The sequence below is a fragment of the Diplotaxodon limnothrissa genome, linkage group LG6 (genome assembly GCF_057381915.1).
Source record: "Diplotaxodon limnothrissa isolate DT_005_m linkage group LG6, D_limnothrissa_male_GT1.1, whole genome shotgun sequence".
Classification (NCBI taxonomy): Eukaryota; Metazoa; Chordata; class Actinopteri; order Cichliformes; family Cichlidae; genus Diplotaxodon; species Diplotaxodon limnothrissa.
This window is the reverse complement of record NC_140601.1, coordinates 33,707,535-33,731,193: the sequence shown is the minus strand read 5'-3', so window position 1 is coordinate 33,731,193 and position 23,659 is coordinate 33,707,535. Positions and strand designations below refer to the sequence as shown.

General features: G+C 38.1%; 2 protein-coding genes across 2 annotated transcripts; both read right to left on the bottom strand.

Annotated features, from left to right (window-relative positions):
• Positions 1 to 3,297: 3,297 nt before the first annotated feature.
• On the bottom strand, positions 3,298 to 13,373 carry LOC146630975 (polymeric immunoglobulin receptor-like). The gene is made up of 8 exons (XM_085355080.1): positions 13,310 to 13,373; positions 12,761 to 13,087; positions 12,187 to 12,507; positions 11,807 to 12,100; positions 7,033 to 7,068; positions 6,859 to 6,939; positions 6,690 to 6,766; positions 3,298 to 4,425 (listed from the first exon to the last, which is right to left on the bottom strand). Exons 1-8 carry the CDS (start codon positions 13,344 to 13,346, stop codon positions 4,318 to 4,320), a joined length of 1,281 nt encoding a protein of 426 aa, XP_085211206.1. The 5' UTR covers positions 13,347 to 13,373; the 3' UTR covers positions 3,298 to 4,317.
• A 5,460-nt stretch (positions 13,374 to 18,833) lies between these two features.
• Positions 18,834 to 23,034, bottom strand: LOC146630974 (polymeric immunoglobulin receptor-like). Its single transcript, XM_085355078.1, has 7 exons — positions 22,982 to 23,034; positions 22,451 to 22,777; positions 21,839 to 22,159; positions 21,459 to 21,752; positions 19,518 to 19,562; positions 19,063 to 19,152; positions 18,834 to 18,967 (listed from the first exon to the last, which is right to left on the bottom strand). The coding sequence occupies exons 1-7, from the start codon at positions 23,016 to 23,018 to the stop codon at positions 18,927 to 18,929; spliced, it is 1,155 nt and encodes a 384-aa protein (XP_085211204.1). The 5' UTR covers positions 23,019 to 23,034; the 3' UTR covers positions 18,834 to 18,926.
• Between the last annotated feature and the right edge of the window lie 625 nt (positions 23,035 to 23,659).

Here is a 23,659-nt window from a genome sequence, read left to right as displayed (position 1 = left end):
ATATATATGTGTATATATATATATGTATATATATATATATATATATATATATATATATATATATATATATATATATATGTATATATATATATATATATGTGTGTGTATCAATCAATCTTTATTTATAAAGCACTTTTCATACAGAAAAAATGTAGCACAAAGTGCTTTACATAGTTAAAAGCAGCCCACCCCACCCTCCAACTCACTCCCCACACTCTCAATACACATATATCCCCCCACCCCCACCCACACACACATACACACACGCGCACACTTAAAGAGTAAAAATTGGGCTGGGCTCGCATGAGCCAAGTGAGGAAACATTATAACAGAGAACCGTCTGCACCGGGAGCCGGTCACAGACCGCAGCCTCCGGGCTGGGCACACAGCAGGAGGGAGGCCAAGGAGCCCCCCAACCAGGCTGAGAGGACCCCAGAGACCAGCAGCCACGGTCAATAACAGCCCCGGTGCAGAGAGCGCCCTCCGAGGAAACACTGGAGATATGACGCAATACGATATATACAGGGTAAAATGATAAAATAAATAAGAACAGGATACAATATAAATATAAATATAAATATAAATAGAGTAAGAAGATTAAAAAATGAATAAGAATAAAATCAAAAAATATTAGGTAAATCCTAAATTAATAATAGAATAACAGGATAGAATAAATAAGCATAAAAAATAAATAAACGCTAAGTAAAAGCTAAATTAAAAAGGTGGGTCTTGAGCCTGTTCTTAAAAACATGTACGTTCTCTGCGGCCCTGAGCTCCTCCGGCAGGCTGTTCCACAGACGAGGACCATACCACTGAAAAGCTGCCTCTCCGTGAGTATGTGTCCTGACTTTAGGGACAATCAAAAGGCCAGTACCAGAGAACCTCAGGGTCCGCGAGGGTTCGTATGGTAAAAGCAGATCTGAGAGATAAGAAGGCCCAAGACCATTAAGACATTTAAAAACCAATAAAAGAACTTTAAAATCGATCCTGAAACACATGGGGAGCCAGTGCAGCGATTCTAAAACCGGTGTAATGTGGGCCCGCCCTCTGGTCTTCGTCAGCACACGAGCTGCCGAGTTTTGCAAGAGTTGTAAAGTTGAAATATTCTTAGGAAGACCAGAGAGCAGGGCATTACAGTAATCAATGCGACTGGTAATAAAAGCATGCATCAGCATCTCCGTGTTGGCCCGAGAGAGAATAGGGCGGACTCTGGCTATATTTTTTAGATGATAAAATCCAATTTTGGTTACATGTTTAACATGTGGGATAAAACCAAGCTCAGAGTCAAAAATAACACCCAGGTTTTTCACTTGTAGCGAAGGACATAGTGAAAATGCCTCTAATTTAGACAAGAGTTTCTCTCTCTGAGCCTCAGGACCAACAATTAAAACTTCAGTTTTGTCCTGGTTAAGCTGTAAAAAGTTTTCTGCCATCCAAGATCTTATATCCAAGATACAGTTAAAAAGGGCATCCATTGGTCTGGTGTCATCAGGAGACACGGAGATGTACAGCTGCGTGTCATCAGCGTAACTGTGGAAGTTCACTCCATGCCTCCTGATGACACTGCCGAGAGGCAACATATACAAATTAAAAAGTACAGGGCCTAGAACCGACCCTTGAGGCACACCACATGTCATTTCATGGATCTTAGAGGAGCATGTATCCATACTCACCATAAAAGATCTGTCAGAGAGATAGGAAGTGAACCAGTTGTGTACAGCACCAGAGAGGCCCACCATGTGTTTCAGTCTGTTTAAAAGAATAGCGTGGTCTACTGTATCAAAGGCTGCGCTTAGATCCAGTAGCACCAGGACTGAGAGCTTTTGGGCGTCCCAGTTACATCTAAGATCATTTAAAACCTTTAGGAGAGCAGTCTCTGTGCTGTGGTTCACCCTAAATCCAGACTGGAATATCTCCAGGATCTGTCTATCATTGAGAAAATCAGTAATCTGAGTAAAAACAAGTTTTTCTAAGACTTTACTTAAAAATGGTAAGTTGGATACAGGTCTGTAGTTATTAAAATCATTACAATCCAAATTGCTCTTCTTCAGAAGGGGCCTCACCACTGCCGTTTTAAAGGCAGCAGGGAAGACACCCAACTGAAGAGAGCAATTCATCATGTATAAAAGCTCAGCCTCAAAAAATCCATAAAGTGTTTTAAAGAGTGAAGAAGGGATTGGATCTAAAAGACATGTGGTGGGTCTCACTGTGGAGAAAACCTTCTGAAAGTTCTCAGCATTAACCAGGACAAAGCTGTCCAGTGTCTCCTCAGGTACAATCGAGCCCTCAGATGTGTTTACAATCATATCGCGATTAGATAAAATATCAGATCTGATGGCGCTGATCTTTCCCCTGAAGTGGTCTGCAAACTGCTCACAGAGCGAGTCTGTGGGGGTTCTTTTGGAGCTTTTAAAATCAGGGTTAAATAAATGATCTATGGTGGAAAAGAGGACCTTGGGATTATTTTTGTTAATACTGATTATTTTGGTGAAGTATGAATTTCTTGACTTCCTTAATGTATTATTGTACATTTTAAGTTGCTCGGAAAATATTTGATGGTTGATATTATTTTTATTTTTCCTCCATCTCCTTTCTGCTGCCCTGCAATTTCTTTTGAGTTTTTTGACTTCTTCGTTTCTCCAGGGTGATGCATGTTTTACGTTAATCTTTTTGGTGGTGAGTGGAGCAACGGAGTCAAGGCTTTTCTTCAGTTTGCTGTTAAAATAACTAAAAATCAAATCGCAGGGTGCAGGTAAAATCACAGGGGGGCATTTGACTAAAACCCTGGTAAAATTTGCAGCCACTTCAGAGGTTAGATAGCGCCTCCTCACAGTTCGCACTGAGGTCTTCCGCTGAATAAAACCGGTGATGTTAAAAAAAAAAACACACACAGTAGTGGTCAGAGACAGCCAAGTCAACAACAGAGGACACGCTGGTGGACAGCCCATGGGTGATGACCAGGTCCAATATATATATATGTGTGTATATTTTACTTTCACTGCTGTATTTTTGACTCCAAATGTCTAAAACTGACACTCTAACAAAGTGGTGACTTCTTTAAATAGTTCAAAACAATAAACCAAACCAAAAACTAATATATAAAATAGAATAAAAGGTAATGTTTTATTACTGTATGCAAACAAATTTGATTGTGTTCCACTTTTGTATTTGTTCACTTAAAAATCATGTGAGATTTTGCATTATTAGATTTTCACATTAAAAAAACAGCAGATATTTTTATGAACACTAAGCAATTAAAATCAAAGCTAGTAACTACAGATGCGAGCGCTACTTCCAGTTTATAATTGTTTTTATACCTCTTTGCCAGAACATATTCTAATTATAGTTATACAGTGGACATGGACATAATGCGTAGACTCTCAGCTTTCATTTGAGGGTATCCACAGTCAAATTGAATAAAGAGTTTTGGAGTTTCAGCTTCTTAACATGTGCCAACCGCTTTATAAAGGGACCAGAAGTAACTGGACAACTCAAAGGCTGTTTCATGGGCAGGTGTGGGCACTTCCTGTATTATGTCATTATTAATTAAGCAGATAAAGGGCTTGGAGTTGATTTGATGTGTCATGCTTGCATTTGGAATATTTTGCTGTGAACAGACAACATGCATCCAAAGGAGTTCTCCATGCAGGTGAAAAAAGCCATCCTTAAGCTGAGAAAACAGAAAAACCCATCTGAGAAATTGCTTCAATATTTGGAGTGATAAAATCTAGTTTGGTACATCCTGAGAAAGAAAGAAAGCACTGGTAAACTCAGTAATGCAAAAAGACCTGGATGTCCATGGAAGACAACTTTGGTAGATGATCGCAGAATCATTTCATGGTGAAGAGAAACCCGTTTACAACAGCCAACCAAGTGACAGCACTCTTCAAATTGATTGGGCAGATGGACTTGTACAGATGGACAATGACCCAAAACATACAGACAAAGCAACCCAGGAGTTTATTAAACCAAAGATGTGGAATATTTTTGAATGGCCAAGTGGGTGACCTGATGTTAACCCAAGTGGGCGTGCATTTTATTTGTTAAAGACTAAAAGAAGGAAACCCAGCACCTGGTGATGTCCATGAGTTCAAGACTTGGGGGTGTAATTGCCAGCAAAGGGTTTCAATCATGTATTAGAAATTAACATTTTATTTTCACCTATTTAATTTGTCCAATTACTTTTGAGTCCCTTCAGCTGCATCTGAGTTGTTTCATTTAAAGAACCAAAATGAGAAAATAGTTGTATCTGTCCAAATATTTATGGACTGAACTGTATCTTCTGTTGGGTTTATGGAAATTTTCATTGCAGTAGATTTATTCACTTGCGGTCAAGTTTTCGTAGTGTACTTCTACATCTACTTCTTCATAGACGTTACTGGTGCTTTGGTCATTGGAGGTCACCACACCTTGATTTTTATAAATCTAAAAAAGAATCAAGACACATTAAACAGAACAAATGAATGACACGTGTTGCAGAGAATTGAGTTGTGGACACATTTAGAAATGTTCTACAATTACACTAAAGCCAGTAGAAGTATTTCCTTATGGTTGTACACCTTAACAGTGAGTCAAGTTGTAGTGTAGACGTAGGGGTGGGTTTTGATTATAATTTTTCCAATTAAAGTCGATTCTAGCTTGAATAACGCGATATTGATTCATTAAAATCCTGAATCGATTTTTAAGTATAAATTTATTTTGCCCGAAACGCCAGAATCTCAGGTTGAACCTCAGAAAAATTTCGACAACCACCAAACAGCTAAAACAGTAAATGAGAGCAGGTACACAGATTCTGCACAAAGACGTTAAGGACCCGCCGACGCATCAGAATCAGTGAGATGTCGACTTTCTCACCCGATGGCACGTACATGCTGCCGGGGCTGAAAGCCGACAGCTCACTGATTCTGATGCGTCGGGTCTGTGCTTTGTGTTTATGTCTTTTTTTGTGCTACATTCTGAAGCTGCAGGTTTTTGTCTCTCTCCAACCAAAATTGACGGAACCAGGAGCAAAACAAGATGCAAACTGGCTTCAGATTTTTGCTTCACATGAACGTCATGAATTCCCTCTTACTTTGTCTCCACCACGATAAAAATCACACTTCATGCACAGCTCTCTCTCTCTCTCTCTCTCTCTCTCTCTCTCTCTCTCTCAGTGTACTTCAAGAAAAGTTTCCCATCTCAAATCTTTTTTTTTTTTTGCATTATGTGCTTGCTTATTACCCACCAGTCTACCGTAATGTGCTCTCGGCCACTGTTTTTTTAATTAATTAATTTATTTTTAACTTAAATGACTTCTGACAAAAAAACCTTATTTCTGGTGTTCAATACTGAAGAAATGTAAACTTTTTCAAATTATGCAAAATTGTGTCTCTAATAGAGCCTCTGTAACTTTGCTCTGCTTCACTTCAGCAGCATCAGGTAATGTTCATATGTTGAGTCATGGTTTTCTTCAGTTTTTGTTCTACTGCAGAATATTTTTAAGGTTATCTGCTATAAAAAGCCAGGCCAGGAAAATCTCCTTCAAGGTTTTCTGTGTTTTATCCACAGTTACTTTGACACAAAGGCATCTGCTGTGATGCTTACACCTTTGATAAAGTTTCACAAGTGTCAATTTTATTTTTATAGATATAAAAATATGGATAAGTGTGATCACTTATCCATATTTTTATATCTATAAAAATAAAATTTGTATATGTCTATTGTATATTGTATATTGTATATGTATATGTCTGACTGTCTGAGGCAAAATTTCCCATCGAATCGAGTCGTGGTTCAAATCGAATCTTGGATCAAATCAAATAAGGACCTTAGGAATTGGAATCGAATCGATTCTAGAAATCAGTGACGATACCCAGCCCTATGTACACGTCTGTCCTTGAGATTGTTTCTTTCCTACCTCTCCCAGGCTTGTTCCATAATGTGTCACTTTCATTGAATTTACTGATTTCACTCCAGTTCTTGACATTTTAAAATCCTGTAATAACTTTCTACATCTAAAAGTATTTTTCTCAAGTCTAAACAGATTTGCTGAAGTTTTTGAACTGTTTGTAAACTGGAACATAACCCAAAGTTTTAACCACATCCTTGCATAGCAGCAGTGCTGTGGCTGAATGAAAAAGGTCAGTTTTAATAGGGCTTATTATACTGACTGTGATAGTCACAGGTGCTGTCTTGTGTGGAAAAATGTCGCCACCCAGTGGACACTAGAGGGACAATAAATAATGAACAGAGAAGCAATTCAATGGTCACATTGGCTGAAGTCAGGAAAGTTTCTGTTAGGCTGCCACTATAGTCGTCTTATAAACACCAGAAACACTGCATTGATTCTGGTATTATTTCCCCCAAATGTTTCTGTGAAAGTGTGCAAATTAGTTTGTTTAGAAATGCTGTGTTGAAAATCACTTGTTCTGTTTAAAAAAAAAAAAAAAAAAACACCTGTGAAAATATTTTACAAAAACATTCATTTTCATAGGGTGGGGCTAATAATTGTGTCCTCATCTGTAAATGAATGTAGACATAACAAATCCAAATGGGAGATCCAATTAAATTCCAATTGTCCCACATTCCAAACTAATCTTGCATATTAAACCTAACAAACAGTAAAAAATCAGTTATTTTTTTAATCCTAAATATTCATAATTCATTCATTCATACTTCTCTATTAAGACTTTACACTTTAGTTTTCTTACTTCACTTTGTGCTGCACCAATCACCTTCTTTGAACTCTTTTTCCTAGATGCATTTCTCCGCAGGGAGAGAACAGCTTCTGAAAACACACAGCATTAAATATGGTTATGCTGTATTTGCATGCACATTTGAGTGTAAGGGTCTCTCTGTGCATATGAATATAAAAGATACCTTCAATCCTGGAACGTCTGTACTTATAAACAAGAACGAGGATACATATGAAAAGCAGTACAGGGGGTATCACATAGAGTGCTGAAAAACAAACAAACAAAAAACTATTGTTCTCATAACACAGAAGTACACATTGACAGTCATACATATATAATATATCTTTAATTTATTTACCTGGGTTCTTTTTTCCCAGAGTGCTCTGTGGAAAGACTGCAAGAGAAAATAACTATAAGTGCTCTTAGCAACTTTGTTTTAACACAGACTTTAATACAATGGCAGGAGATGATAAACTAAAAATGTATCACGTGCCGCTCACTCTTTCCTTCCTGTCTCATTATGTAGAAAGAATTTCATTATTATCTTTAGTATGTAGCAGGTCAAATCTACTTATAACATGTGAAATATAGAGTGGGGAAAATAATTATTTGATCCTCTGCAATATCCAAATGAACAGAATCAACTTTTTGGGATATGGATTCAATTGTGTCATATTCCGAGGTAAGCTTAGGTAGCATGTGGGGATCTAGCCTGGGGACCCTTACTAGATACATGCCCTTGTGAGGATAAAAGCAATGACTGCAAAAGAAGTCTGCAACATTTTTCGCTCACAGTTTAAAGTAAATAAATAAATAACCCAAAACCTTGCAAATCCTGTTGGTGTAAATACTCTATTTTTCATTACTTTTGATGCCACCTTTCTTTACTCATCATTAAACAGAAACTATCAATTATTGAGCCAACCAAGCCCATACAATGAAAGCAGTTTGTCAAAGAAACTTATTGTACAGAACAACCTCTGCACTAATTAGTTGATTAACAGTTCAGCATAACTGCTTAAAAACACAGCTACATAGAGGTGAATGGTGTCATTACCATGATTTTTTTTAGCGAGAGTAGTACAAAACTATAAAAAGTCCAATCACACAGGGTTTTTTGCCATGTAGGTGTTTTTAAACCAGATACACAAAGGAACTACTTATGCAAACAAGGACTCTGAGCACTCATTTATTTACAACCTGTGACTGACAGTTTGTTAGGAAATAACCACAATGTGGATAACCTTCTAGTCCTACTCTTATAATCAATGTTACACTAATACATCACCAGCAGGGGGCTCACTGTGACAGACTATCCAGCAATACTGCAGGTAAGGGAAGGAAATTGATTTTCTTGGCTTCTCTGAAGGATATCCGTCAAAGGCGAGTGCTGGGCTGTTTACACATTACACATATCTGTGTATTATGGCCCTGTTACTTTTCACTGCTCTATTTTTCAATCCAAATGTCCTAAACTGACACTCTAACAAAGTATATATATATATATATATATATATATATATATATATATATATATATATATATATATATATATATATATATATATAATGGAATGCCCTTTAGGAAAATATTATATATATATATTCCAACCAAAGTCTGAATATATAGAATGATCTTCTGCATATATAGAATGAAACTTGAATATATACAATGATCTTTTGAATATATAGAATGAAACTTGAATATATACAATGAAACTTGAATATATACAATGATCTTTTGAATATATAGAATGAAACTTGAATATATACAATGATCTTTTGAATATATAGAATGAAACTTGAATATATACAATGAAACTTGAATATATAGAATGAAACTTGAATATATAGAATGATCTGTTGAATATATAGAATGAAACTTGAATATATAGAATGAGCTGTTGAATATATAGAATGAAACTTGAATATATAGAATGATCTGTTGAATATATAGAATGAAACTTGAATATATACAATGAAACTTGAATATATAGAATGATCTGTTGAATATATAGAATGAAACTTGAATATATACAATGATCTTTTGAATATATAGAATGATCTTTTGAATATATAGAATGAAACTTGAATATATACAATGATCTTTTGAATATATAGAATGATCTTTTGAATATATAGAATGAAACTTGAATATATACAATGATCTTTTGAATATATAGAATGAAACTTGAATATATACAATGAAACTTGAATATATAGAATGAAACTTGAATATATAGAATGATCTGTTGAATATATAGAATGAAACTTGAATATATAGAATGAGCTGTTGAATATATAGAATGAAACTTGAATATATAGAATGATCTGTTGAATATATAGAATGAAACTTGAATATATAGAATGAAACTTGAATATATAGAATGAAACTTGAATATATAGAATGAAACTTGAATATATAGAATGTATGAACCTCATTTTTAGAGATGATGTGTTTCTGAATTCTCTGCCTTTACAAAATGGCATCAGCTGAACTATTTCAGTACTTTTTAGAGCTTGACAACTGTTTTGCGACAGGAGGAGTCAGGACGCCAGGTCAGGGGGGGAAATATCATCACCCCCACCCGAGAGTGGGTACATAGCCCCAAGTGCGATAGGAGAAGGATCGTTGAGTGCCAGAGGACCTGACCTGAAAAATAGGATCATGGCCAAGCTTAAAACCTGGATCCCCCACAGCCAGTTACCAAGATTACGTGAAGTACCCTCAGAAGGTCTGCTAGATGATGTTAATGCAGCACTACGGACAATACCTACAACCACGATTACCGACACTAACAAGCTGATCTACAATACGGCAGCAGTGATCAGTGAGATGCTTGGCTACAAGTTGAACAGCCACAAGGGGCAGTACCCTCCATGGAGAAGGAGGCTAGAAAGCAAGATCAAAGTAGCACGGAGGGAGGTTAGCCAACTAATGGAGTTGCAGAAAGGTGCGACAAAGAAGGTGCATAAGACTCACAGCCTTGGCCAGCCGCTTGAGGAGGTACACCAGAGAGATAGAAGGCAGGAGAATAAACCAGCTGTTCTCCACAGAACCAGCAAAGGTGTACTCTCAGTGGCAAGGGAACAATAATAATAAGAGAACAGCACCACCAAGGCTGGAGACGGAGCAATACTGGAAGAGCATATGGGAGAAGGACGCAACCCAGTGGCTAGTGGATCTGAGGGCAGACCATAGCGATCTCCTTGAACAGGGTCCAGTAACCATCACAGTGGCAGATATCCAAGAAAGGGTCTCCAGTATGAAGAGTTGGACAGCACCAGGGCCCGACATGGTTCACACCTACTGGCTAAAGAAGCTGACTGCACTCCACGAGCGTCTGGCAGCACAAATGAACCAGCTGCTAGTTAACGAGAGACACCCGGAATGGCTAACCGAAGGTCGGACGGTCCTGATCCCCAAGGACCCCAAGAAGGGACCGGTCCCCTCCAACTACCGACCAATAACCTGCCTCAGTACCACATGGAAGCTCCTGTCAGGCATCATATCGGCTAAGATGAACAGGCACATGGGTCAATACATGGGCGGGACACAGAAAGGAATTGGCAAGAATACCAGAGGCGCAAAACACCAGCTACTGGTAGACAGAACAGTCAGCCGAGACTGCAAGACCAGACTGACCAACCTGTGCACTGCCTGGATTGATTACAAGAAGGCCTATGACTCAATGCCCCACAGCTGGATACTGGAATGCTTAGAATTGTACAAGATCAATGGGACCCTAAGAGCCTTCATCAGGAACTCAATGGGGATGTGGCGCACAACACTAGAGGCCAACTCCAAGCCCATAGCACAAGTCACCATCAAGTGCGGGATCTACCAAGGAGATGCTCTGTCCCCACTGCTGTTCTGCATAGGCCTGAACCCCCTCAGTGAGATCATTAACAAGACTGGCTACGGATACCGACTACGGAACGGAGCAGTTGTCAGCCACCTCCTGTACATGGATGACATCAAGCTGTATGTCAAGAGTGAACGAGACATCGATTCACTGATCCACACTACCAGGCTATACAGCAATGAGATTGGAATGTCGTTCGGACTGGAGAAGTGTAGTCGGATGGTAACAAAGAGAGGGAAGGTAGTCAGAACTGAGGAGATTGAACTACCAGAAGGCAACATTGCAGACATAGAGGACAGTTACAAGTACCTGGGGATCCCGCAGGCGAATGGGAACCATGAAGAGGCCGCTAGAAAAGCTGCAACCACCAAGTACCTGCAGAGGGTCAGGCAAGTCCTGAGGAGTCAGCTGAATGGTAAGAACAAGATCCGGGCCATCAACACGTACGCCCTGCCTGTGATCAGGTACCCTGCTGGGGTAATAGGCTGGCCAAAGGAGGAGATAGAAGCCACTGACATAAAGACAAGAAAGCTCCTTACCATGCATGGAGGGTTTCACCCCAAGTCCAGCACCCTGAGGCTGTACGCTAAGCGGAAGGAAGGGGGCCGGGGACTGGTGAGTGTCAGCACCACAGTCCAGGATGAGACAACGAATGATGCCCCCAAGGGTGGTGGAGAATGACCGAGCTAAGATCCTGTGGGACTTCCAGATACAGATGGACAAAATGGTGGTGGCTAACCAACCGGACATAGTGGTGGTAGACAAACAGAAGAAGACGGCCGTAGTGATTGATGTAGCGGTCCCGAATGACAGCAATATCAGGAAGAAGGAACACGAGAAGCTGGAGAAATACAAAGGGCTCAGAGAAGAGCTCGAGAGGATGTGGAGGGTGAAGGTAACGGTGGTCCCCGTGGTAATTGGAGCACTAGGTGCGGTGACTCCCAAGCTAGGCGAGTGGCTCCAGCAGATCCCGGGAATAACATCGGAGATCTCTGTCCAGAAGAGCGCAGTCCTGAGGCAGCAAAAAGTTTTGGTAGTGATTTACCAGCAGTAGTAAGGCTCAGTTGTTGTTGTTTTTTTGTTTTTGTTTATTTATTTATTTTATTCTTTGGGTGGGGAGCACTGGACTAACCGTTTTTATTAGATCAAACCTCAGACAATTGAATGATCACCTACTCTCTATTTCCATAATGGAGCTCAAACAAACACATATCCTACAAATATATTTATTGTATTATCATAGTGTGTACAAAAGTGTATAACATACCTGACAACTGAATCTTGGTGTAGTTTCCAACTCTCCACTGTGAGTCTGATCCACACCAGTATGTCCCAGCATCAGCTGCCTCCAGCTTTGAGATTATCACAATGAAAGTGCTGGAAGAAGCATCTTGTAGTGTGAATCTGCTTTGATTCTTCAGCATATCTGTGCAGCTGTTGTGCTGGTCTCCTTTGCAGAGGAACTTCCTGTTATCCCGGTGTTGTGAAGGATAAGGACACTGCAAAGTTAGTGGATGTCCCACAGTACCATTTATTTTAGTTGATTTGACACAGCAGAACTCTGTATGAATGAAAGAAAAAGGTTATTTCAGAATCATCAGATATTCAACGGATGTAATTAAATACACAGTAGCTTTGACTGCTCACCCTCAACTTCCAACAGAACTGCAGAGAAAACATTATGGGCAAAGTTTCTTCGGACACCACAAAGGTAATACCCTGAATCCTCTTGGCTCAAACTGGTGATGTTCACTGTAAATTTTTTTAACATTTTATCATCATCAAGTCTGAATCGTCCATTTTCCTTGTTGCCAGAGGTGATTAATGCCTGCTGAAGACATGTGGAGGGCCGGTTTCCTCTGCAGATGTACTTCAGGCTGTTCTGGTACTGACGCTCATACGGACAACTAATGGATTCTGAATATCCCTGATAATTCAGAATTTTGGTCACAGTATCACAGCAGTGGTCTGTCAACAGGGGTAAAAGCATCAGAAGACATGTTACACCCATTAAACAGCTGTATATATAACTTAAGGATTTCATATTGAACTCAAGTTTATATTTCTAAACTTGTGACTGCTTTCCATCATTTGATGCTCATATAGTAGTTTAAATTTTACAGCAGAGAAACAGATAATGCTGAACAAACAGATACTATCTATGAATTCCTTATCTTTAACTGTAACTCACTTTCAGTGTGCAAAAGAAGTCTTTATTTACCTTTTACTAATTTCAGCTCGACTTCAGTGTAAATATCTTTTCCAGTTCTGGTCACTCCACACCAGTATTTTCCAGCATCCGCAGAATGAAGATCAGAGATGGTCGTTGTGAAGATTCGTGCTGTTTTGTCATCATGGATCCTGCATTTATTTTTCCTTGATTCCGATGTTGTAATAAGAACATCACTGTCACCACAGTCATTCTTACAAAGGTACTTCTCATAAGACTCGTAACCCTCATCATAGGAACAGGAAACGTTAACCGCACTCCCCACATTTCCAGTTACATGGATCACCCCTACTGCACTGGTCACACACCTCAGAGCAACTGGAAAAAGAATGTGAAACGTTTTTGTGTGTGTATTTTCTTTGTGGTCATCATGCAAGATTTCATACTAACAATGTTAATGCTGTATAACGAAATTACCAAGACTGAAAAAGCATTTGGCCTACCGTTCTTCTAAATTACTAGAAGAGATAGATGTACTACTTGGTCTACATCAGCCTTTGATCTTTATATTTTAGTTATTTACCAGTTTAAACAACTTACTGCAAAAGGTGAACAGCAGGTTTTGAAGTCTCCTCATCTTTGCTTTAGTTTGTCCAAATAGAGTCTTGACAGGAAATTTTCTCAGGTTTAAAAAAAATGATGGGAACAATAGGCGTTATTTAATGCCATAATAATGTGAAGGGAGGGGTAGAGCTGGACCATCAACACAGATGGAGCATTCTTAGATGGGTTTCTGAAATAGCTGACATATGCCATCTAGTGGTTAAAGAAGTTTTCACAAGCTTTCCATAATAGCATAGAATAGAATAGAATAGAATAGAATAGAATAGAATAGCCCTGTATTGTCATTGCACATGTACAATGAAATTGTGTGTGTGTTCCACACCTGCCGGAATAAAAAATAAATAGTAGACAGCAGGAATCCCTTTTTAAAGAGAAAGCTATTAAAACAAACTACCACTCTATTGCTAAGTAAAAGACAGAGACAAAAATTAATAAAAGTTAAAGTATGAAGAAAAAAGCAGGAGCAACTGAAACAGGCTGCATGCTGGTTGACATATGCGTGCTGCACAAAGAAGCTGGAGGTGTAGGACCTGATTTACCTGAAGCTCCAACCAGAGGGCAGGGGGTCAAACAGGTGGTATGCAGGTTGCAAGGGGTCACCTGTGATGGTCCTGGTTTTCCTGAGACAGGAGGAGTTGGTGATGGCCTCCAGAGGTGGCAGAGGGCAGCCACCCCTGGTGCCTTCCTGTTCTCAGTTGTGGCCCCTGCGTGCCAAACACACAGGGAGTAGGAGAGCACACTGAATCGGACTGATTGATGCCAGTTGGTGAGCAAGTCTTTGATCCAGGAGAATTTCACAGGGAGAATCTGAGGGTGGTCCAGTTTGGCATTATGGCATAGGTGTCAAACTCTGGCCCGTGGGCCAAATTTGGCCCGCAGCCTAATTACATTTGGCCCGCGAAGCCATACCAAATTACTATTAGAGCTGGCCTACTGGTATTATACAGCTAATATATATATTGTTTAGTATTAAGCTTTGCTTGTTCCATATTCAGTTTTTCAGCAAAACGTGTTTGAGTTCATAAGAAAAGATTCATTCTTATATCTGGAGGAATAAATATATTTCAATAAATATTAATGTTAGCCCGTGACTTTGTTCCAGTTTTGAATTTTGGCCCACTGTGTATTTGAGTTTGACACCCCTGCATTATGGTGTTGAATGTCAAGCTGTAGTCCAGGAAGAGCAGACAGACTGAGACTATGAGTAAGCACTTGCAGATAGTAGGAAGGAAAACCTTCCTTTTAACAGGAACAAACCTTCTGTAGAACCAGATTCAGGCAGCCACCTACTGCGACTGGTTGGGGTGAGAGGAGGAAGACAAGACAAATGCACAAGACACACAATAAATGGCACTGTTAATAGCACTGGCACTGTTATAAATTATGTCTCAAAAGAGCCATAATTTATAATAATAAAATTGACACCACAAAATGTTCAAAGTTGTAAAAATGCCTAACTAGTTAGATTTATGGTTTATTTTGGCGTTGTAAGCCATTTTTAATAAAAACTTGTCAAGTAGAATTAATTACATCCTACACACGTATGTAAGGCTGGCATAACCTTGATCATAAACCTGTCAAAGATGACTGTAACTAAGGTGGATGATAAGGTCTGTGTAGAATGCCCAGAAAGTTATGTGATTCATGGGTTGTACTTCATGGAGGAGGAAAGGTACAAGGAACCTCAGTCAACATAAGTGAGGGTTCAGGACGGCTCTCGCTCTTTCTTACTCTGTCAATCTTTTTTCAGCTTTTTTTTCCCCTCTGTTTTCTTTTTGTCTTCTTTTCTCTTTTTTCCTCTTTTTTTCCTCTCTGGCACTTTGTCTTCCACATATACATATGCGTAAGGCTCTACACCCCAGGGTCCCTTTGCTTTGTGTTGACTTGCTGTTCTGTTTGTTGAGATGTTATGTTGTTTATATGACAAACCCTGTTATTTTTCAGAGGATGTTTTTGAGTGATTTGTCATTTTGCCTATATCATTTTTCTCATACAGTAACAGTTGTCCTTTTTTTGTAATTCATCCCACATTTCTTCTATTTGGATACCATTATGGTTTAGAGTTAAAGGCTGTGGAAAATTGCCTCTTGCCTATGTGACTAAATCTATGGAATACTTAAACACCTTCAGCCTGAGGCAGTTTGCGACAAACCAACAGCTATCACATGCTAAACCCACTGCTACTCTTTAAATGGTCAAACTCATATGTCTCTGGAATCAGTCAGTTCTGTTTCTAGAGTGATATTGATTACATAAAATGCTAATGTACACTGCAGAGTTTAGAACCCAAATACAGACACATGGAAATCTAATGCAAATGAGCCTTCATTTTGGGTGGTAAAAAAATCCATAAACAGAAGAGTAAACAGGATCTAAAACTGGCTGGAAACACAGAGAGGACATTAATAACACTGGGAAAACAAAGACAAAGGACAAGCAGGTCAAGGTCACTAGGGAAAGTGGACACAAGAAGATAACAGTAATTTTAGACGGTGAATCAGGAGGGGAAGTAAACTAAACATGAGGCATTACAAATAAGAAACTATCAAATTATACACTATTTAACAATAACCATAACTAAATAGGGAAATATAAGCACATACAAGATACAGCCTCACATAGAAATTTAGGTTCACACTTCTTGAAACTGAGGGTCTCCATCTGTCTAACATGTGTGTTGTTTGAAGTTAGGGCTGCCATCACACCCAGAGTCAGAGATTCACACACCTCTCACTCTGTCTCACACATCGGTTTTCTTGCGAAACTGAAAAATAATTTCACAGTTTTAATGAAGTTATTAACTTTACTGTATAAACATGAAATCTTGCATTCTGTTCAGAGTAATGTCACAGGTCAACAGCAGCATGGTCGCTCTCCTATTCAGTTAGTAAACATGTTTACAGAGAGACATTCTTTGTCGTGATGCAACTCTCATGATTCCCATTAATAATCCCAATGATCTTTGCACATTACCCAAATGTGCAAAGAATTTCCCCCATTTACAAGCTGTTTTGTTATTCAAAGACATGCGTATCTGTGTATTCAAAGAATAACATGAATATGATGATAATTGTAGTTCAATGCATCAAGTTCTGTTTCTTCCTAATTCATAAACACAGTGGACATTTGAAGACATCACATAGAACAGTGTGTGTAACATAAGCAACAACACAAATAACCTTATGCAAGAAGGTCAACAGAGACCAACAACTGATTTCGCTTCTCTAGTACATTTTAGCTCCTATTCTGTTCTGTTCTTAGTGTTAAACAATGAATATGTTATTTTCTTCTGATCACACTCCAGCCAACTGAACCAACGTATCTATTTTCTCATTTTACTCACTTTCAATGTACAATTGAATTTTAGTTTGCTTTTATTTACCTGGTACCAATTTCAGCTTTATTTCAGTGTAGATAGTTTTCAAAGCTCTGGTCACCCCACACCAGTATTTCTAAGCATCGGTAGAATGAAGATCAGGGGTGGGAGTTTTGAAGACACTGTTATGTTATGATGAATTGCATATTTGTTTTTCACTAGATTTGCTGTTATAATAAAATCATAATCACTGCCACAGTGATTCTTACACAGGTACTTCTCTCAAGGTACTTCTCATAATCCTTATCAAATGTATTGTAAAACTATTGAATTCACACACTTAAGAAGCAGAGTAAATCAAATATTTGATTAGAACTTTTTTAATCCAAAAGGAAATTGGTGTGCCTTTTATATAGTCAGTGCAATTAAAAATAAAGTCACAGGATTCACTTTACACCAACTAAGCTATCACAGTGCAAATAGGCAGAAAGTGACACAGTGAATAAAATTAATGCATGAGGTGAGACGGTGAGATGGACTGTCCCCGAAGCTGAGGAGTTTTTTTTTCCAGCATCCTCCTCTCTGACACACTACCTCAGCTACCTTTACCCCGCTTCTCCAGGAGACTGCACACACACACACACACACACACACACACACACACACACACACACACACACACACACACACACACACACACACACACACACATATATATTTCTGTCATCTGGAAAGTCCATGATAGTTAGTCAGGAAAATCAAACCTACTATTTTAAACAACTTACTCTCTAAATAGCAATTTATGTTCTATCTCTAAAATGAGAGTTATTATTATTAATTTTATAAAGTTAGCTTTTAAAATTAACACACATGAAGAGAATCTGATAACAGTTCATGAGTAACAGGATTCTTTTCCAATACACTTATTTAAATACTCCACCACAATAACTGTATTCACTGCTACACAATAGCAGTGACATTGAAAGCTAAGGAAGGAAGTTTAATTTCCTGGCTCCTCTGAAGGATGTCCATCTGCAACGGGCTGGAGGTGCTTTGAAAAACTGACCAGTTAAACAGTTTTGTGGACATGTGTTTTATTTTCTTTCTTTTTTCTTTGAATGCATCAGTAAAATATAATACTAAGCTAAACAAAAATAATTCTACTGTTAAACTTAAAATTAATTCCATGCACTTTTTTTTGCTTTGCTTATTAATTCTCTTTACACTCATGTTGATAATTTATATTCTGGTTTTTCTACAATTTTATAAAAACAGCAGATTTTGTTATGAAAATCAAGCAAAAAACAAAACAGTCTTCTGCTGAAATTTTGTATCACGGTAGATTTTTTTTTCTGGTAAAGTTTTGATAGATACTTCATCTCCACCGATATCCTCATAGTGGCTACCAGTCATCTCAGCTTCTTGAGTTCCATTAAAAACAACAACAACACAATAAACAGAACTATGAGTGACATGTATTACAGACACTTGGGATTTCATGGAAACATTTTTGAATGTTCTATTGTAGCACTACAGCCAGTGTAGAATGTTTGTCATTGTATGTCATTGCATACAAGTGTATACCTCCACTACTGAGGGAAGATACACGTATGTCTCTCCAGACTTGTAATATATTTAAAGAAAACTGAAGAAAGTACAAACAGTTGATACTTCTTTAAATACAGAATCTAAAACACAAAGACTGAAATTATCAAAACAGCAGCACATAAATTATGTATCCATGGTTCTGTAAGTGCAGGCTGCTGGCCGATAGCCTCCCCTATGTGTCACAATAAAAGACTGCACTATGATATACTCATTCATCAACAATTAATGTCAGAAACCCACATAGAACTTAAACAAGGCCAGGGGAGCACTTCTCTTGTACATAAGTTATTTTCTTGAATACATAATTCAAGTTTCCAATTGCAATTATATTGACCTTTGTGACTTTCAGCTGTTTGCCCACTGTCACAGAACGAGACTGAACCCATGCTATAGTGTGGACTTCATCAACATTCATACATCACTTTGCTATTTTCTCAGCATCAAAAATAAAAATGTATGGGCAATGACTCCAAATGGGAGACTTCATGAAATTCCAGTTGTGCTACATCACAAATAAATTTTACATATTAAATGCAACTAAAAATAAAAATCAGTCATTTATTTTATGCCCTATATTTATAATTAAGTGTATTAAAGAAACAAAACTCTATTAAGGCTTTAAACTTCTCTTACTCCACTTTCTGCTGCCCGCATCACTTCCTCTGAGCTCTATAGCTTATTTTGGGTATTTCTGCTTGTGGCTTCATCACCTAAAAACAGAGCATTAGATTTGGTTACACTTTTTTGCATGCTTTTCCATATTTGAATGTAAGGATCTCTCTGTGTATATGAATGTAAATGATACCTTTAACTGTGGAACATCTGTACTTATAAAGAATAAACAGGACACACATCAGTAGGAGCACAGGGGTTACAACGTAAACCACATAGAGTGCTGGAGAAAACAAAACAGAACACTGTAAAAGCATTTTTAAAGCAAGCATTTTCCAAAGCATTCAATTTTCACAGGCATAACAGCAGAACTGTGGGCTTAGTTTACATAATGGTTTCATTATCTTTTTATTAAAAGTTATGTGTATTTTAACTTAACTGTTGCATTGATGCACACATCCATACCTATTTGATTTTTAATTTGAATTAGATTTTTTTTTACATTAGCTTGAATTAAAGGCCCAGCATGCACTCAAAACCACATGTTAACCCTAATTATATTGTGGAAATGTACTTATTTTGCTATTACTGTTGTCATAGCATTTAGCAGCTAACTAACAGACACATATACTGTATCTTTAGCTTTACCTGGGTTATTTGTTTCCAGAGTTCCCAGAGTGTGCTGCAGAAAAGCTGTAGGAGAAAGGAACTTTATTTCAACAATGACATTAAAAAAATGACCACGGCAACTCACACATCTGTGGGATTGCTCTGTTCTATGTTTCAGCCTATGATGTTGATGCCAACATGGCACGACTGAAGGGATATTTTGAATCCTACAAGAATCCCAAACTGTTGTTCCAGTCAACTGAATCTAACTAAAAATTAAAATATAGGAAAAAGGCACAACCACTGTCTAGATCAGCACTACTGTTGCAACGCAACCAGAAATACCGTCTTTGGTTCCTTGCTATACTCCTAGATGCTGAGAGCAAAGGTTTTGTTCTAGATTTCATGGTGCCAAAAAGTCCTTCACAATTGTTTTCCTGATACTGTAGCAAAGAGAAGTGTACAGGAAGTGTACAGTACACAGTGATATGACCCTCAAAGTTGACACAGTTTTCAACACAACTTATTCATATTCAATAAACCTGTGCATATTGTGTTGATAAAACATGACTGACACATGTTTAGATGAAGTAAGTTGAGCTCTTGGAATTTTTTGATCCTTCACAATTTTGTCACTTTATTCCAACCTTATTCAATAACTTTCACCCCATTCATTAATTTTCACTTGGTCACTTAAATACTACATGTTGTCTTCATATTACATAATGTTCAACAAAGTCTAGAGTCTGGTTAACATAAAAATTTAATGGGTTTACAACAACTTCTATCTTCCTTTATCTGGATTGCAGGGGGGCTGGGCCATAACCTGGAAGTGATAGGGTAAGAGGCAGGGTAAACTCTGGAGAGCTTGCTAGTCTATCACATGGAGACAAACAATCATTTGCACTCACATTCACGCTTATGGATTATTTAGAATCACCAATTAATCTATCTCTAATAACTGCATGACTTTTAACTGTGGGAGGAAACCAGAATACCCAGAGGGAACCAACTGCACACTAGCAAGATTGTGGATTTGAACCCAGAACCTTCTTGCTTGAGGCAACAGCACTAACCATCATGCCACAAGCTGTCAATTGAGGCTTAACAAAAGTAGGAAAGCTATGAATTACAAGGCTTGATGCAGAATTTTCTGTACACTATTGTCCTTGACAGGTTAAACCATAATACATAGCGATAGCATACACGTGGTGTGTGTGTAGTTTTCTGTCTTTCATAACTCCAGTGATTTTCCTGCAGTTTGAAATCTTGTGTGATCTTGTGAATTTAATGTAGCTGTCGATTGTACTCAAGATGTTATGAGAGTTTATAAATGACGAAGAAATAAGGCTATTAAAAGGCAAAAAAAGTGCAATGATAGCCTTTTCATTGTATAAAGACATGAACGACTAGCAAAAATGACTTACAATTTTGAACATATGGAATAGGAATTGACTGCTAAAGAGCAAACAATATAAGTGTTAATAGTTAATTCAGCAAAACTAATTTTCTGTAATTGTAAACAAATATGGTTTAAAACAGCGCTTATGTTGTTGCCATAGGGTTTAGAACAGTAACCTTAATCAGTACATCACAGAGTCTGTGGCATCACTACTTTGAAAGTGACCATTCACACTAGGATCCCTCATACTTTGGCCTCCACTCTTCAAACTATATAAAGCTAGCTGATTGGAGAAGCCAGGATTCAGCTTCAAAAGCAGAGTTACCTGCAACTGTGTGAATCTGCAAACAGATGACTTCTTGCATGCGTGGTTGCTGAGTTCTTAGCACTGATTTTGAATTTACATGCAAAGAATTTAATTCACAAGTGGCAGTGAATACCTGTTCCAACAATTATTATTTCAGAGTGATTTACCAGCAGCGGTAAGTTTGTGGTTCGACAACTGAACTGATCTCAAGTAAGAACATAGCATACAAATCTATTCATTACATTATCCCATATAAAAGTGTCCAACTCACCCGATAGCTCCATCTTGGTGTAGTTTCCAATTTTCCACTGTGAATCTGACCCACACCAGTATGTCCCAGCGTCAGCTGCCTCCAGCTCTGCAATCATCACCAAGAAAGAGCTGGAAGAAACATTATCATGGACAGTGAACCTGCTTTGATTGGTCATGTCCATGCAGCTGTTGTGCTGGTCTCCCTTACAGAGGAACTTCCTGTTATCCCGGTGTTGTGGAGAATAAGGACACTGCAAAGTTAGTGGCTGCCCCACAGTACCATTTAGTTTAGTTGATTTGACACAGCAGAACTCTGTATAAATGAAAGAAAAAGATTATTTCAGAATTATCAAATATTCAACTGATGTAATTAAATGCACAGAAGCTTTGACTGCTCACCCTCAACTTCCAACAGAACTGCAGAGAAAACATCCAAGTCAAAGTTTCTTTGGACACCACAAAGGTAATACCCTGAATCCTCTTGGCTCAAACTGGTGATGTTCACTGTAAATTCTTTTAACATTTTATCATCATCAAGTCTGAATCGTCCATTTTCCTTGTTGTAAGAGGTGATTAGTGCCTGCTGAAGACATGTGGAGGGCCGGTTTCCTCTGCAGATGTACTTCAGGCTGTTCTGGTACTGACGCTCATACGGACAACTAATGGATTCTGAATAGCCCTGATAATTCAGAATTTTGGTCATAGTATCACAGCAGCGGTCTGTCAACAGGGGTAAAAGCATCAGAAGACATGTTACACAAACAGCTGTATATAAAACTTAAGGATTTTATATTCAACTCAATGAGGAAGTTTACATTTCTAAACTTGTGACTGTTTTCCATCATTTGATGCTCATATAGTGGTTTAAATTTTACAGCAGAGAAACAGATAATGCTGAACAAACAGAAACTACCTATGAATTCCTTATCTTTAACTGTAACTCCTGAATCCCTGTAACTCGCCGTAACTCGCTTTCAGTGTGCAACAGAATTTGATCAAGTTTTTGTTTACCTTTTACTAGTTTCAGCTCGACTTCAGTGTAGACATCTTTCAAAAATTTTTTCACTCCACACCAGTATTTCCCGGCATCCATGGAACGAAGATCAGAGATGGTCGTTGTGAAGATTCGTGCTATTTTGTCATCATGGATCATGTATTTATACTTCACTGGGTTTGTTGTTGTAATAAGAACATCACCCCTGCCACAACTGTTCTTACAGAGGTACTTCTCATATGATTCATAACCCAGATCATAAGAGCAGGAAATTTTAACCTCTCTTCTCAGATATCCAGTGACATTGAGCACCCCTACTGCACTGGTCGCACATCTCAGAGAAACTAGAAAGATAATGTGAAAACAACAAAATAATTTTAATTTTGTCATGTCAGCTGTCGTGATAGCAATGCTATTGTTGTATAAAGACATTACCAAGAACAATACCGGGTGTGTCATACAGCTCCTCAGTACTAAAAAAGTAAAACGTACCATTCAAACTACATCTGTTGTTAATCTTTATATATTTACTCATTTAAAGGACTTACTGCAGAGGATGAAAAGCAGGTTTTGAAGGCTCCACATCTTTGCGTTGCACACAATATTATGCACACAATAGGAGTCCCTTCTTGCCACAGGAGTTTGAAAGGAGGGGTGGAATTCGACCTTTAACACAGAGGAGGTAGAGCATTCTTACTTGGGCTTTCCCTAAAAGTAAGTAGCAGTCATTTTTGAAACAGCTGACACATATCCTCTTATGGTAGAGGAAGTATTCAAACGTTTTACATAAACATCACTGTTAAAAAAAGTGAAACAGCTACATTGCATGAAATTAATTTTGTATATCTGAGAAACATTTGTGTTTGAAGATTATTGTGCTGTGTTCTCAGTTCATTAATTTCCTGGTTTGTTAATATTCAGAAAACAGTCTTAAAAGTGACCATTACACCTGTCTCATTGTCATTCACGCGTTCTCTCTTGCCTCTACTCACTTCCATTTGTCTCCTTTTCAGTGCATTTATTTTTTAAGGCAAGCTTCTTGTCTGTAAAACTCTCTGTGAAAAAACAAAAAACATACCTTGTATTCCAAAGTTTTGTAAATTTAGGTCGACTTGCAGCCTAGGTTTTACTCGTTCCACATGCACTTGTGGACACTCTTATGTTTTCAGCATGAAATTAGTTATAGGAAAAATATGGTTTCAGCTAACTTTTATTTATTGCACAGA

What these genes read in the sequence shown, in the direction of transcription:
- LOC146630975 (XM_085355080.1), bottom strand. Translation starts at nt 13,346, where the DNA reads ATGAGGAGACTTCAAAACCTGCTGTTCACCTTTTGCA. An exon ending in CGAGCTGAAATTAGTAAAAG is followed by an intron (nt 12,508 to 12,760) that starts GTAAATAAAGAC and finishes CCCTGTTGACAG; the next exon opens with ACCACTGCTGTGATACTGTG. An exon ending in CACCAAGATTCAGTTGTCAG is followed by an intron (nt 7,069 to 11,806) that starts GTATGTTATACA and finishes TTTCTCTTGCAG; the next exon opens with TCTTTCCACAGAGCACTCTG.
- LOC146630974 (XM_085355078.1), bottom strand. Translation starts at nt 23,018, where the DNA reads ATGTGGAGCCTTCAAAACCTGCTTTTCATCCTCTGCA. An exon ending in CGAGCTGAAACTAGTAAAAG is followed by an intron (nt 22,160 to 22,450) that starts GTAAACAAAAAC and finishes CCCTGTTGACAG; the next exon opens with ACCGCTGCTGTGATACTATG. An exon ending in CAGATGTTCCACAGTTAAAG is followed by an intron (nt 18,968 to 19,062) that starts GTATCATTTACA and finishes CTCTGTTTTTAG; the next exon opens with GTGATGAAGCCACAAGCAGA.